General features: G+C 34.3%; 2 protein-coding genes across 2 annotated transcripts; both read right to left on the bottom strand.

Moving 5' to 3' along the window:
* Positions 1-283: 283 nt before the first annotated feature.
* On the bottom strand, positions 284-15,953 carry LOC126772750 (plasminogen-like). Its single transcript, XM_050493284.1, has 13 exons — positions 15,788-15,953; positions 15,682-15,712; positions 15,248-15,413; positions 14,396-14,601; positions 14,062-14,264; positions 12,619-12,685; positions 11,847-11,891; positions 8,523-8,694; positions 8,003-8,211; positions 7,397-7,590; positions 1,556-1,613; positions 1,062-1,106; positions 284-404 (listed from the first exon to the last, which is right to left on the bottom strand). Exons 1-13 carry the CDS (start codon positions 15,827-15,829, stop codon positions 331-333), a joined length of 1,512 nt encoding a protein of 503 aa, XP_050349241.1. The 5' UTR covers positions 15,830-15,953; the 3' UTR covers positions 284-330.
* Positions 5,817-7,388, bottom strand: LOC126772718 (uncharacterized). The gene has a single exon (XM_050493246.1). It carries the CDS (start codon positions 7,009-7,011, stop codon positions 6,181-6,183), a length of 831 nt encoding a protein of 276 aa, XP_050349203.1. The 5' UTR covers positions 7,012-7,388; the 3' UTR covers positions 5,817-6,180.
* Positions 15,954-16,160: the final 207 nt, after the last annotated feature.

Below are 16,160 nucleotides of genomic sequence, written 5' to 3'. Positions count from 1 at the left end.
GAGCCGTATCTACATCAATCAACATTCTAATTTTTTTTACTGCGAAAGCTGCAGAGCTGAGTCTATTTGCCTATATATTATCAATACATAATAATAATCAACAAATAGAACCTACAAAGAGAATATATTTTTAACTTAAGCAACGTTATTGGTTATGTATTTAATAAAGTAAAAAGTAACCTTCTAAGGCATTTGCCATTTTTAGTAGTTTTATCTGTATTTATTGGTACCTATTGTTTCTTATTTTAATATTCGGAGGTCGGGCATTATAATGAAAGATAGATAAATATAATTTTATTTTATTCGTTTTATATATACATGGTATTCTGACTATTCGCATGTGTTACCATCTGCTGAATGTCTTCTAATCCAATCGATGTAATTGCTAACTTTTGTGTAAACTCCTAAAAAACAACGATTTTATTTTATTGGTTTGGTTTGACCATATTAAGGTCGCGAACTATGGAGAGGAGCTCGGAGTTTTTCTGAAGAATCGACTCCCAATTGTGGCGGTCCGGCAGAGAACCAAAGTTATCGACATAGCCCTAAGAATAGGTAAGTTGAAGTGGCAGTGGCCTGGTCACATGTATCGCAGAGCCGATAACCGTTGGAGTGGACGAGTTCTTAAGTGAAAACCACGCCTTGGCAAGCGTAGCGTAGGACCAAAGTGGCTGGCAGCAGATGGAAATCGAGAGCTGAAGATCGAACTCAGTTTGTGCCATTAGAGGTGCCTATTTTCAGCAGTAGACGAGAAAGGGATGATGATGAAATTAGTTTCATTAAGTAGCTTAAGAATTAGAACTTATCTATCACGATGTTCCAATGCGGGTCGGTGTAAATACATGTAGCAAAATTACAATTGACACATGTAGGTTCCAATATCATCATCCTTCAACGCCGATCACAAGTTTATTATACATTAAATTGTTAAATACACACATACATTACAAAATAATTGAGACTTTCTAGCAAACCTTTTGGCATACATATGTTATATATTATGTTTGTTTGTACGTACGATCTTGATTATGATAATATATGGTAACGATTATTATACAAACCTGGATATCTGGGATCTGCACAACCAATTCCCCATGAAACAATACCTAAAAATGTATAATTTATAAAGTATTAAATAACATTTTAATTTATTATTATAATATATATACACAGTAACAGTACAGTAACAGCCTGTTAATGTCCCACTGCTGGGCTAAGGCCTCCTCTCCCTTTTGAGGAGAAGGTTGTGGAGCTTATTCCACCACGCTGCTCCAATGCGGATTGGTAGAATACACATGTGGCAGAACTTCAATGAAATTAGGCACATGCAGGTTTCCTCACGATGTTTTCCTTCACCGTTAAGCACGAGATGAATTATAATCACAAATTAAGCACATGAAAATACAGTGGTGCTTACCCGGGTTTGAACCCACGATCATCGGATAAGATTCACGCGTTCTAACCACTGGGCCACTGGCCATCTTTCACTTTGACCAAGTCATATATACACACAAGATTATATTTAGTTATATTTTAATAATTGATATTATTATACCTGCTTGGACGTATCTTCCATCGCCCTCGAACACTATTAAAGGTCCGCCACTGTCACCCTATAATATAAAAAAAAAAACCAGAAATAGTACCCAAATACTTTCACGATGTCTGATCTTATGATTTAGATAAACGAGCGCAGTTTGAGCGCCCTGGGTAGACCGTAAACCTGAAATATTTTTGTTCTATTTTTGTAGTATATTATTATGCGTTCTTGAATTTATACGTAACAGAACACTAAAGAATGAATAGCGGTGTAGTATAATGACATTAAACAGCTTAATATCATCTGAAACACGAGTAGCAATGGGTAACTAAACGTATTCTAACTCAAAGCTACGTAATGATATCAATAATTGTAGTTAAGTAATGAACACATAAAATTACCATTATTGCTAAATATTTTTTTTTTAGAAATTAAGTATGTTTTGCCTTTGTTACCTATGCTTGATACATCCTTAAAATTTAAATTATCTTGTATATAAATTTAAAAAAAATTGTATGTTTGTCCTCTATGCATTTCTAAACTATACATTAGATGTTCCTAAACTATTTATGAGATGCGTAGGCAGACAAAGGTAAGAAAAATTATTTGTCTTTGTATGTTTATCCTTTAATATAAACGTTTTATGTAGATCTTCATTCTACCTATGCGAAGCCGGAACGGATAACTATTATATTAGTACTTCAATATATTTTAAAGTTAGTTAAGTATTTTTGGCGTGTAGACTATCTTGAGATACTGAGGCGTATGTTATGTAGAGTCGGATCCAGGTATGAGGCTAGCCAATACTCAAAGACCGAAGGAATAATATATATTTATTTACGACACGTCACAATTGTTTGAGTACCCTGTACTGACTGATTGATTAATGTATTACAATATTCGAATAAGAAATTGTTATGATTTCGTCATGCCAAATATGGAGTACAACTAAAAAAGCGATGTGCTGACGGCACATAGCATCCCCCTTTGAGAAAAAAATTAACAATTTTCTTAAAATAAATAAAAACCAGTAACAAACATTCAATACCTACAACAAAAATTTATATATAACACTATGAACTAGACACAAAAGCAACCAAGGTACTCAAAATATCTTAAAAACAATTAAAATCTTTAAACAAAAAAATTATAAAAAAGCAAAAAAAAAAGTATATAATATGATAATTTTTTTTTAAATGTGTATATAACATATAATTATTTTTATAAATTACAATTAATTATATTTTAAAAAATTACTAAATATTTCGATCTATCTGTATGCAAATCTCACAACAGGTCTAACTATACGACCAGATCTCGTTGTCATAGGCTTATTGTTTTTATTAGCTTCTACCTTATTTGGAATTCGATCAATGCTATCCTCGCTGGTAATTAAAAACGCCGGCTTAAGGCGATCGATGCTTACTATTTTTTCGATACCATTAATCACTATCTTGAAATGTTTCGCTGATTTACTTAAAACTTTAAACGGTCCAGAATAGGGTGACGTAAGTGGCTTCGAAACTCTATCACATCGGACAAAAACGTGTGTACACTCACTTAATTCTGGATGTACAATTATACCGTTTTGTCTTAAATCTCGTTTCGGTAGCGATGCAATTTGTCTGATCCTATAGCGCAAGTTTTGCAAAAACGTTTCATTTTCAGTGATTTCCAGCTTTGTCAGCGAAGAGAAATCTCCTGGTAAACGTATAACTTCACTGTAAACCATCTCGGCTGCACTTATTCCAGTGTCATCGCGTAAGCTTGCCCTTAAGCCTAATAAAACTGACGGTAATTAGTTGACCCAATTGTCCGTATTGCCTCTACACATAAGGGCTGTTTTTAATGTTCGATGAGTTCGTTCGACGACACCATTTGACTGCGGGTGATAGCTCGTGGGTCTTGTTTTAGTTATGCCCATTCTCTTAGCCAACAATGCGAACAAGTTGGATTTAAATTGACGACCTTGATCCGTCGTAATACGCAATGGACATCCAAATCGTGCTATACAGCCTGAATAAACAATCTTAGTTACCGTTTCAGCTGTAATATCTTTAATTGGGTAAGTTTCTAGCCAACCAGTCGCTCGGTCTACCATGGGAACTAGATATCGGTAACCCTTACAAATAGTTAGTTGTCCGACAATATCCACGTGTAAATGTTCGAAGCGTTGACACTTAGGAAAATTTCCGATAGGTGATATTGTATGACGTTGCACTTTCGATCTCTGACAATCTAAACATGATTTGGCCCATACGGCAACATCTTTATTCATCGCTGCCCAAATATAGCGATCGCGGATCAATTTTCGTGTTGTGCGAATTCCCGGGTGGCTTAAGTCATGTATGGCTTTGTATGCTATTACACGAAACTCCACTGGCAAATATGGTCGCACCTTATTTGTAGACACTTCGCAGAAAATAGGTATCTTGCTATTCGGCATAATAAGTTTCTTAAACTTTACCTTCTTTGAGTGAAGTAACTTTTTTAATTCATTATCTTTTTCCTGAGCTTCTGCGAGTTTTTCATAGTCGATTGGCGATGGGGTATCTATGGTGGATATTCTCGATAAAGCGTCGGCTACAATGTTGTCGGTTCCGCTGAAGTGTTCAATCGATGTGGAAAATTGTAAAATGAAATCTAAATGTCTCAACCTTCTCGGTGTATCGTTTTTTCCGATAGCGTTCTTTTTGAAGGCGTAAACCAATGGTTTGTGATCCGTATAAATAGTCAGAGGACGACCTTCAATTAAATACCTGAAGTGCTTTATAGCCATGTAAATAGCTAAAAGTTCTCTATCATAGGTACTATATCGCTGTTGCGCTTCACTTAGCTTATTTGAAAAAAAAGCAAGTGGCTTCCATGAGTTCTCTTCTTTCTGCTGTAAGACGGCTCCAGCACAAGTGGCAGAACAATCAGTCATGAGTGATATATGAGCGTCTTGAGATGGAAAGGACAATGTAACGGCGCTTTTTAAGCTTTCCTTACATTGTTCAAAAGCATCTACGGAGTCGTCAGTCCAAGGAATAGGCGTCTTGTCTTTCTTCTTGGCGTTGTGCAGGAAACCATTAAGCTTTTCCTGAATGCTTGCTGCCTTGGGGAGGTGACGTCTGTAAAAGTTCAACATCCCTAAGAAGCGTCGTAGCTCGTCAACCGTATGTGGCCTTGGATACTCCGAAATGATTTTTACTCGATCTTCAAGTGGACTTAAACCTTTTTCTGATACGTGGAATCCAAGGAAGTCAAGCTCTTTTTTGCCGAACTCGCATTTCGACAAATTAATCGTCAGTCCGAACTGATTAAGTCGTTCAAAAACTTTCTTTAAATGAACTTTATGCAATGACGTTGACTCTGATGCGATGATGTATGAAAATAAAAAGTCCATGTCTCTAAATACGTCATTATTGACAAAACGTTGAAACGTTTGCGCTGCGTTTTTTAAACCAAACGTCATTCGAGTGAATTCGTATAGTCCAAAAGGAGTCGTTATGGCCGTCTTCTCGATGTCTTGTTCTGCAACTGCTATATTATGATAAGCTCGTTGGAGGTCGAGACGGAAGAACACGCATTTTCCTGCTAGCACATAAGTGCAGTCTTGTATGCGGGGTATGGGATATCTATCAGACTTTGTTATGTTGTTTAGACGGTGATAATCACCACATGGTCGTAACTCGCCGTTTTTCTTTAAAACTACATGCTACGGACTTGACCAGCAGCTCTTAGAGGGCCTGCAAATTCCCATATCCATCATACGCTGAAATTCGGCCTCACTTTGACATATTTATCCGATGGTAAAGGTCGCGGACGTTCAAAGACAGGAGATCCTGTCGTCTCAATATAATGGACAACGGAATGGCATAGAGTCTCTTTGAAACACATTGGTTTCGTTATATTAGGAAACTCTACTAATAAGTCACTATATTCATTATAGTAACAGCCTGTTAATGTCCCACTGCTGGGCTAAGGCCTCCTCTCCCTTTTGAGGAGAAGGTTTGGAGCTTATTCCACCACGCTGCTCCAATGCGGGTTGGTAGAATACACATGTGGCAGAATTTCAATGAAATTAGACACATGCAGGTTTCCTCACGATGTTTTCCTTCACCGTTAAGCACGAGATGAATTATAAACACAAATTAAGCACATGAAAATTCAGTGGTGCTTGCCCGGGTTTGAACCCACGATCATCGGTTAAGATTCACGCGTTCTTACCACTAGGCCATCTCGGCTTCTTTCATCTCGGCTTTTATATTCATTAGAATAGTCAATAGTTCTCACTGATTGCTGAGTATTTAATGTCAATTTGTCAATATCTACTAATAACTTATGATAACCTAAAAAATCTGCACCTAATATCGGTTGCTTTACGTCGGCCATCACAAAAGTCCAACGGTAAGGCCTTCGAAAATTAAAATCTAAATCTAGAGTCTTACTACCATACGTTTTCATTTCACTACCGTTTGCGGCATATAGTTTATAATTATCACATTTATTATCACTAAATAGTTTCTTAATATAAGGTAACACGGAAATGTTCGCACCAGTGTCCACTAAAAATCTGAGTCCACTCTTACTATCAGTAACACAAAGGCGGTGAGAAGGAGTGATGGTGCATATCTCCGCCGGCGATGGCACCACTTCTAGTTTCCCGAATTCTTGTCTTTTTTCCACGAACACGGCTCTATACATTTCTTTGCGCGACTATGAAACCTATGATGATAATAACATAGCCAATCAGCACTTTCGGGCATACGGCGTATTGTATTACGCTCTCGCGAGACTGAACGGCGTCGTTTTAGCATACTATTGCTTAAATTTCTCTGCCTTGACCTACTCTCCATATCACGTATGCGCAAGCTTAATTTAGCGATCTCAGCTAAAATAAATGCGTTATCACTCGAACCAGGTGTTTGAATCGCGGAAATATTTGCAGGTCTAGAGGTTTCCATCACTTTGTCGGCCATAGCAGCTAATTTTTCGAGGTCTTTAACTTCACTTACAGCTAAGACAGCTCGAACCGAAGCAGGAAGATGACCTTGCCACATGTTGAGAAGCGTGTCGTCCGATATTTTTCCACGCGCTAGATCTCTCATTCGACGCAAAAGCTGCGAAGGCTTTTGATCACCTAGATCCATACCGCTAATTAATTTTTGCAATTTGCTGGTTTCCGATTCCTCATACACTTCCAACAATCGGTTTTTCAAAGTTTCGAATTTCTTTATCTTCGGTTGACTCAAAAGGATATCACTAACATCTTTGCTTAATTTACTGACGATGCGGTTAAACTTCGTTTCGTCATTCAGTTTTTGTGGTCCTAAAATCGCGTCACACTGCACAAACCACAACCTTGGCTGATCGTGCCAGAAATCCGGTATCCTTGACGAGACCGTCACTGAGGCAAGCTCCACAGCGTCGTTCTGAGATGCTGAATGAGTTGCACATCTGCTCTGCTGCGCGACTGGGATACTCATTGTTGCTTTCTTGCGAGTCAGTAGTTAGAAGCAGCCGGAATCTTTAAAAAATCACGTCGGACCTCAGATCACGTCGGGATCACCACTTTGGCGTGTAGACTATCTTGAGATACTGAGGCGTATGTTATAGAGAGACGGATCCAGGTATGAGGCTAGCCAATAGTCAAAGACCGAAGGAATAATATATATTTATTTACGACACGTCACAATTGTTTGAGTACCCTGTACTGACTGATTGATTAATGTATTACAATATTCGAATAAGAAATTGTTATGATTTCGTCATGCCAAATATGGAGTACAACTAAAAAAGCGATGTGCTGACGGCACATATTAATAATATTATAATAGGATAATAATTTATTATAGCGCTTAAAATACGTACCTGACAACCGTCCTTCCCCTTAGTGAAAGCGCACATCATTGTCGGCTTTATATGTGTTGACAATTTGGAGTGACTGCAATCATCGTCATTGAGAATGCGAAGACTAGCTCTCATTAGAACCTTTGAAGAAGACTTGTCGACACCTAGTCGTCCCCAGCCTACTACCGTACCAATTCTTTCAGAGAAGTCTTGTCCTAAGCAATTGTAAAATTCAACATATTATTTTTTAACTAAGAAATTTATGTAAATGTAACTATGAAATTGAAATATTTAATTAAGACCTAAGTTCAGCCCATATTTAACTACTTCATACTTATACTAAATTATCTATTCAACAACCAAAATACTAGATATCAAACTAAAAGATACTGAGAGCAATTAACTATTTCTTTATCTACTTTTGCGAAAACAGCGGTTGAGATGGGATGGCTTAACTAATTCTAATTTAAGAAGTATTTTGAATGACATTATTTCTTTCTGTTTCTGAATGATCGTTTATAGCTATATAGTTATATACTATTAATTTCTAACACGAAATACGTGAACTCGTTATGAAAAAAAAATGCGTATTTATATTGCGTATGCTTTGCTCTTAAATAAACTTACCCGGTTTTGGTAAACAAATTGGTATTATAGTATTGCCAAATTTTACTGGCTTATTTATTGTGGCAATTGCTATATCGTTCTCATCTCTGACTGCTGTTGTCGTGAAGTCTTCGTGAATGACCGTTTTCAATATAGACCTCTTTTCAACATCCTCTAAATGCTCTATATTATCCAGACCTATGAGTGCTGTCATTAACTTTTCATCGTCCCTTAAATTAATTTAAAATATACGTCTTTTCTTTAAAAAATCGTAACAATATGAGCTGTTTATTTGATTCATGATTACACTATAGAGTATGTACTTAATAACCTGTGACAAAATTAATTATAGGAATGAAGATGGCCGAGACAGATTGATTCCTAAGTCTAAACATTGCTTGGAATCGAAAGAGGTTAATATTGAGTAGCCTCATCTACCATTAATAAGGTTTAAAAAAAAAACATTTTATAAATAGAACAATTAAGATTTTTAATTTTGCTAAAAAAACATATAGTTTATGTTTTTTAAATTAACTCTTACCATTTAAAACAATGTCCTGCAGTTAATATATGTCTATCGGTAATCATAGCGCCCCCGCAGTGTAAACTGTCTTTTTTCATAATGGCGACCGTCCAAGGAAATGAGTGAGGCTCTGCCCGACGACCACCTACTATTCTCACTGATATGATCTCGTCGGAAGGCCTGCCACATTCTAAAGTTATAATTTTATGAGCGATAAAAATAAATAAATTTTAAATTTAATTCAAGTAGAAGTTAAATAGGAGTTAAATTAAGAAAAAAATTGTGTAGAAAAATATGAATGAATAGCAAATTAAAATTTAATTTCGCTTTTTAAATATACATAAAATATTTCGTAAAGTCGCATTGATCGCTTGAACATATGAGCAAAAACCTCATGGTTTAATTTAAATTAAACGCATGAATACAATTGTAATTATACAATTTCTTATGGTAGATATTATAAATTAAGTGTAATTATTAAGCTACTTTTAATTTTTTCTTTTTTTTATTAATTTTTTATTACAAATTATCGAAACTTATAACAAGAAATTTATGTGTATCTTTTTTTAAAAAGAATATATAATATAAGACTTACGACATGATTCTCTTGCTTTCGCTATCTGAAATGAAATTTCTCTACAGTTCAAACTAATAAATTTTTAAAAATTATAACAATATACCAGTTAAGAATATATGTTTTTTTTACAAACCTCAATGCAACTAATGATGAATATAACAAAAGGCCACATTTGTTTTCTTTACTTTTCTTGTAACCACAACACTGCGCGGCGTCCCCGAGTGAATAGAATCGGTACTTAATAACGTCTCGCGCACTTTAAACCATAGAAATTATTCACGCTAATGTCCTTGTAAATGCACCTTACTAGACGATATAAGATTTATAATGAACAATAAGTCTTCTATTATTATTATTATTAGTTAGACTTAGCTCATGGAAGTAATACAACTTGTGCTATATTTGGTCTCGCGCTTGGTTATGGACGAACTCGCGGATGTAATATTGAAATAAATAAATCAGCCAGTTCAAAAAAAAATAGTAATATGCTACTAACCCATAAGCCCAGCATTATAATACCCAATTTCTAACAAGTAGCGGCACGTAAATACGGCTTTAACTTACTTCGTTATCAAACTTCATGAAGATCGTAAATCAAAGTCGGAAAAGCGATGGATAATTTTCATATAAAATATTTCTTATCAATCACTTCAAGTTAACTGTGCATTGATCATATTTCACATTTGAAAGAGAAATGTATGAAATCAATTTATGTTACATGTGTTATCTTAATTATTCTCTTATCGCTTTATTGTTTCGATGTAATACTAATAAAAATATATATTAAAATTTTACGACAATATCAAAATATTGAAAGGCATTATTAGCAGTACAATATTAAAAGAAAATATTATTTTTATGTTATGGGACTAATTTGGTTTGGTTATGTATGAAATAAGTATAATAGTCTCTCTTAAGCCTTCAGCTTTTTGTGGCTACTTATATTATTAATTTTACTTATAATATTAGCTCCTTACATATGAAATTAGCGTTTTGTCGTACTGACCACTTTGATCTGAAATATCTCCTCTTTGGTTAAGAATTTCAAATTCAAATTTATAAATTCATTTAGCTGGTACATTTGAGTTTTGAAAATATTCATTCACTTGTTTTTTCCTCATTATTTTTTTCTTTGGCATCGCTTATTACCGCACAATGGAAAACATGAAATATACGAGTAAGAGTTCTACCGTGGCACCATTGCTGCAGAAACAGCTCGAATGATGTGTACGGCGCTGGTGTCGCAAAAGAAAGCACGGTACGTTTTTGGTTTCAACGTTTTCGTTCTGGAAATTTCGACCTTCAGAACCAACCCCGTGGACGGCCGGAAACCAAAGTGAAAAATGATAAATTAAAGGCTATTGTGGAAGCGGATCCATCACAAAGCACTTCAGAGATAGCTGCAGGCTTCGGGGTAAGTGATAAAACTGTATTAATCCACTTGAAGCAAATCGGGGAAGTAAAAAAACTTGAACGATGGGTACCTCATGAATTTAGTGAATCGAACTTGCAAACACACGTCGACTGCTATGTTACTTTGCTCAACCGACACCATAATGAAGGGATTTTAAATCGAATCATTACTTGTGATGAAAAGTGGATACTGTACGATAATCGGAAGCGCTCGTCGCAATGGCTGAACCCTGGAGACCCAGCCAAATCCTGCCCTAAACGAAAATTGACTCAGAAAAAGTTACTTGTGAGTGTTTGGTGGACAATAGCCGGTGTCGTTCACTACAGCTTTCTAAAATCTGGCCAAACGATTAAGGCAGATATCTATTGTTAGCAACTGCAAACCATGAAGAAAGAACTAGCTGATAAACAACCGAGATTGGTCAATCGCTCTAGGCTGCTGCTGCTTCACGACAACGCAAGACCACACACTGCACAACAAACAACCACTAAGTTAAATGAGCTACAATTGGAATGTCTGCGACATCCACCGTACTCCCCGGACCTCGCTCCAACAGAATACCAACAGAATATTTTCGAAATTTGGACAACTTCTTACAAGGAAAAAAACTCAACTCCGATGCGGCAGTCCAAACCGCCTTCAAAGAGTTTATTGATACTCGCCCCCATGGTTTTTATAGTAAAGGGATCAATGAACTACCTATGAGATGGCAAAAGTACATAGATAACAACGGTGCATATTTTGATTAATTAAATATATATTTCACAAAAAATAAATTGACTTTATATCCCCGCCGTACAAAACGCCAATTTCATATGTAACAACCTAATATTTTGCATGCAGTTTTATAAGTGGCTAGTTTTATAGTGGCAGATCTCGAGGCCCGGGGTTCAAAACTCCTGTTCAAAAATAAAAGTCTAGGTTTAAGGAAGTTGACAGAAGGCTTTATGTGCAATATATCTAATTAAACCCATTGGTTAATCGTCCCATGCCTGATAATGAAAGTGAACAATATAATTCTCAGAGAGAATGCGTTATTTTTAATATTATCTCCTAAAACAAACTGAGTTTTATCCTTGTGGTTTAATCTGCTTAAAAAACTTTAACTTCACTAAAATATAAAAAAAAAATAAACATGCTTTTTTTAATGTTGATAACAAGTGCGTTCGTGTCACGTTCGATTACGAAGATTCATTAATATTCATTTGCATAAAAGTCCATCAACGGTTTGTTGTTTAATCCACGGAACGTATTTTGATACGATTGTGTAAACTCCTGTAAAAAAACGAATTTTTTCATTTGTCATATTGTTGTCAAGATAAAAAATTAAAGTAACAAAATTAACGTATACCTGGATAATCAGGCTTAGCACAATCTATGCCCCATGATACAATACCTATAAAAATAAAAACATGAATATATTTTTTTGTTTTTCGAACTTTAGTTATGACTAATTGATTTATTTGTAGTCATAAGATAATAATATAGTAATATATTTTATTCTGTGTCATTAGTAAATGCATGGTGACTACGTGTCAGACTGTGTCTTTATCAAGCTATGCCCCGCGGTTTTACTCGCGTTACATTTGTATTAACGATAGTTTCTCATCCTGTAATAACCGGAAGAAAAACAATGCTTCTTATCTTATTACGAGAAATTATAAAAAAAATATATTATATTTTTTCTAGTATTATTTGCCCGTTTTTTAAATTATCAACAGAGACAGCGAAGAGACAAAAATAAAAACAATACAACGATTGTGTATGACGATGCCTTGATAATTTGCAAACAACAATGCTAATTTCAGACAGACACTTCCATTTTAGAAAAACTAATTTATTTTTATATAAATATAGGTAGTAGCCGCCCTTCGCCCGGTTGAATGTGCGTCAAATCGTATTACTAATGATATTATATTTTTATTGCATATAAAATTGAATAATATATTATATGCCTATTACAGTATAAATATAGATTAATATTACTAAATTAATCTATTTCTGTGTGCGATTCTTTGTTTGTCATTTCAACTCTTTGAGCTTGAAGGGGCACTTATTCATTCATAAAAGTTGGGACTGCATCCCCTCTATTTTATTTACTAATACAATTTTTATACACTTACCAACTTGGTACCATTTTTTATGGTGGGTTCGGGAATGGGTCGAAAATATTGGTCCACCGCTGTCTCCCTGAAAAATTGAGATATATGTGCAATATTAATAAAATACACTCATATCACTGTTTATGTGGTTTTCATATCATATGTAAACAAAACGCTGATAAAAAAACGGAAATCATTGAAATCATACTTGATTTGGATTACATCTGAATCACTTTTCTTATCTTTACTTTATTTAAGTTATGTTTATGTGTGTACATAAATACATACTATTATATGATATTATATCAAATATTATAATTATCCACATATTGCGCTTATCTAATTTTTTTAAAACTCTTATAGAGTTTAAAAAAAAGCAAATTTATTATGCCTTATGCCAAATATTGTACGTTGGCCCTATGGTTACCCAGAAAAGCCACTTTATCGATACAACTGAATGTTACATTTAATACCACTTCGATAATATATAATATAATTTTTATGTTTGTGTAGTTAAAAATGAAAAAGGTGCGTAAGGCCTTTCATTGCTCAAACAAAGCCCTATAAATAACTACGAAGTGCCCCAGCCTAGGGATTCCTCAGCTAATTGCGTCACGTTCTTTTTAGGAATTCCTGTTTTCTTGGTTCACAATATATTTTGATGACATGTAGGTGCATTCTGTATAAAAATTTAACGACAATTTTGAGTCGACGATAAATGAAAGTCAAGTGTTGTTAAAATATAACATTTTTTCATAACAAAATTAAAAACTACATCTTGTGGTATATTTTTAAGTACTGTCATTTTGAAGTAGATTACAAATTTGCAAAATTTTACCGTTCTATTATTTGTAACGATATTGCCCGACCAATGCGTTAATACCTTAATCAAAAATATACAAATTGTTGGATTGAGCTGCTCAATTTCATTCTATAGCCGACCCGAGCCTCTGGACTTATTTTTACTGGTTTACCTCAAAAAGACAGTATATTCCAAACCCATTACAAATATTGCCGAACTACGTGGGGAATCTCCGAAACAGGTGAAAACATTATTGTGAAACGATTAGCAAGATTGGTTGAAGTATAAACTTTAATAAGAAGCCATGCATGCATTGTTGCCGGTAGTATGCAATTAGAAAATTTCCTATAGTAAAATTATAATAATATATCATGTAGTTTTATTACAGTTACTTGAATTAAATATTTGTGAAAAATTAACATGAACATAATTTAAATAAATTTTATTAATATCTCTCCTAAAAGCGTATCGAGTAATAGTCGAAGAGTCTGCCTGATATCAAAACAATTCTTTGTTATCTGTAACGATGTACCTAGCATAACACATGTTTAAATAAAAATAAAAATATACTAGGTCAACAGTACATAGACCATACTGTTGTTCAAATTTCAGATACAGATTCGTTATAACTAATACCCATATAATTTATTTGCTTATTGTACCTGACATGCATCCTTTCCAAGACTATAAGCGCACATCATAGACTCAGAGACGAAGTTGTCCTTATATATAGAAGATTTTGTACAACTGTGGGCCGGTACCAGTTTTACTTTAGTTTCCAGTAAATATCGCGAAGAAGTGAGAGCACCTTGTCTCGTTTTACCCCATCCTGCGACTATTAGTGGCAGGTCTCCAAATTTCATGTCTAGAAAAGTTTATAATATAACATTAAAATTAGTAGTGTGCATATATTTTGTTAGTAAATGAAGATCCAAATAATAAATTAAATATTATACAAGTATTTACATTTGCTACGATAATTTTCTGAAATTTTACCTTCACTCGGCAAGCAAATCGGTCGAACTTTGTCAGAGAACTTAAGTTTCTTTTCTAGAGTCAGTACAGCAATGTCGTTGATATCCCGCACGGCGTTTGAGGTGAAACTTGGGTGTTTGACGCCTTTTGACAAGCGCATCACGGAATGAGAGGAACCAAGACGGTCGTGCATCCCAATATGCGCAGACAGATCTCGATAATGAACACTAAACAAATTCCAACAAATCAACATATTAAAATAATATATACTATAATATAATATCCTGGGATATTATTCACACACGGCCAACTGATCCCAAATTAAGCAGAGCTTGTACTATGGAAATCAGACAACTGATATACTACATACACTACTTTTCCTTTGTAAATACATACTAATATATAGATAATTACACCCTGGCTCAGGACAAACAGGTCTGTTCATGCACACAAATGTCTGTCTTGGGTAGGAATCGAACCCACAACCTTCGGCATGAAAGTATCTACCAACCACGCCAACCGGCTCGTATTATCATATATAAACTAGCTGTTACACGCTTTAGCAATAAAAAATACCACACTTTCACATTTATAATAATAGGTAGCTAGAGTAAGATAATTAATTAATATTATTGAGATTAATATGTAAATTTCGATTGATAAACAAAATTATTAAGTCCGTTTCCGTTTAAGGACTCTGTGTTGACAGAGATTTATAACACTAGTTACATTAAAAAGCATTTAGCAGTTTTGATAGTAAAATATAGTGAAAAATGATCTTTTGAGATAGGTGATTTCATCGTCAACAGACACCGCACGATAGAAAGATTCCACCAATAAATTGATTAAGAAAATTCTTAATATCTGATTCACCCAAAAGTAATGCAGTGCCCAGCTGTTAATATATTCTGATCAGTGATGATAGCTCCTCCACAATGTAGCTTCGACCCCAGCATGAGGGCCACTAGCCAAGGGTATTGATGGGGCTGGACTGTCGTCCCACCTACTATACGACGGTTCTTTCCAGCTATCCCACATTCTATAAGAAAAATACATGATTAAATATTTAAAATAAATAATATACTACAATAAGATAAACATAATAATGAGTTTATAGAAAATGAAACTTTACTTTTACTTATATTTGTATTAATTAAATACATGAATGAATAGGTTTTTAAGTTTTTTTTGAAAATGATAGAAAATTGCAAGTTATTTTAAAACTTATATTTTGTGTACGTTTATACGTACTTATATTATTATAAGTACTTCACTTATTTCACTTATTGTGGAACGTTTTATCTTACCGCATGAATGGTTAGTTTTGGTTCCATGAACCTACAACAAAAAAGGTCATGATGAACAACAAATACCGATTTGGTAAAAAAAAACATAATTATAATTTCGACTTACAATTTCAATAATAAAACAAAGTAAAATTATTAATCGTTTCATATTATAGGTGTTCTTAATATCTCGGTTCGGTGTAAGAGGAAAAACATGGTGATCAACGTCGTCGGAACGATTTCGTTAGCAATAAAAGAAATATTCGAGAATTTTTAATTAAAACAGAAGTGGATATTAAATATCGAAAATTCACTTCTGCGTTTGATTTAATCTTGTAATTAATTTTATGCTCGAAGAAAATACAACTTTTGATTAATTTAGAAATATATTTAAAAAAAAACAAATTACATAATAAATTGTTTCATGACTCATTTTATAATTGCAAATGTAGTATGAAACGTTTAATGGATTACGTTTAATTTATATTTAAATTAAGTGT

The sequence above is a fragment of the Nymphalis io genome, chromosome 13 (assembly GCF_905147045.1).
Source record: "Nymphalis io chromosome 13, ilAglIoxx1.1, whole genome shotgun sequence".
NCBI classification, from domain to species: Eukaryota; Metazoa; Arthropoda; class Insecta; order Lepidoptera; family Nymphalidae; genus Nymphalis; species Nymphalis io.
Note: the sequence above shows the minus strand (reverse complement) of the source record. Positions and strands in the feature narration are given on the sequence as shown.

Coding starts and splice junctions, on each gene's coding strand:
- LOC126772750 (XM_050493284.1), bottom strand. CDS start 15,829: ATGAAACGATTAATAATTTTACTTTGTTTTATTATTGAAATT. Junction 12,686..14,061: donor TTGGAAAGGATGCATGTCAG/GTACAATAAGCA, acceptor TCAATTTTTCAG/GGAGACAGCGGTGGACCAAT. Junction 1,107..1,555: donor TGGAAGATACGTCCAAGCAG/GTATAATAATAT, acceptor ATACATTTTTAG/GTATTGTTTCATGGGGAATT.
- LOC126772718 (XM_050493246.1), bottom strand. CDS start 7,011: ATGAGTATCCCAGTCGCGCAGCAGAGCAGATGTGCAACTCATTCAGCA.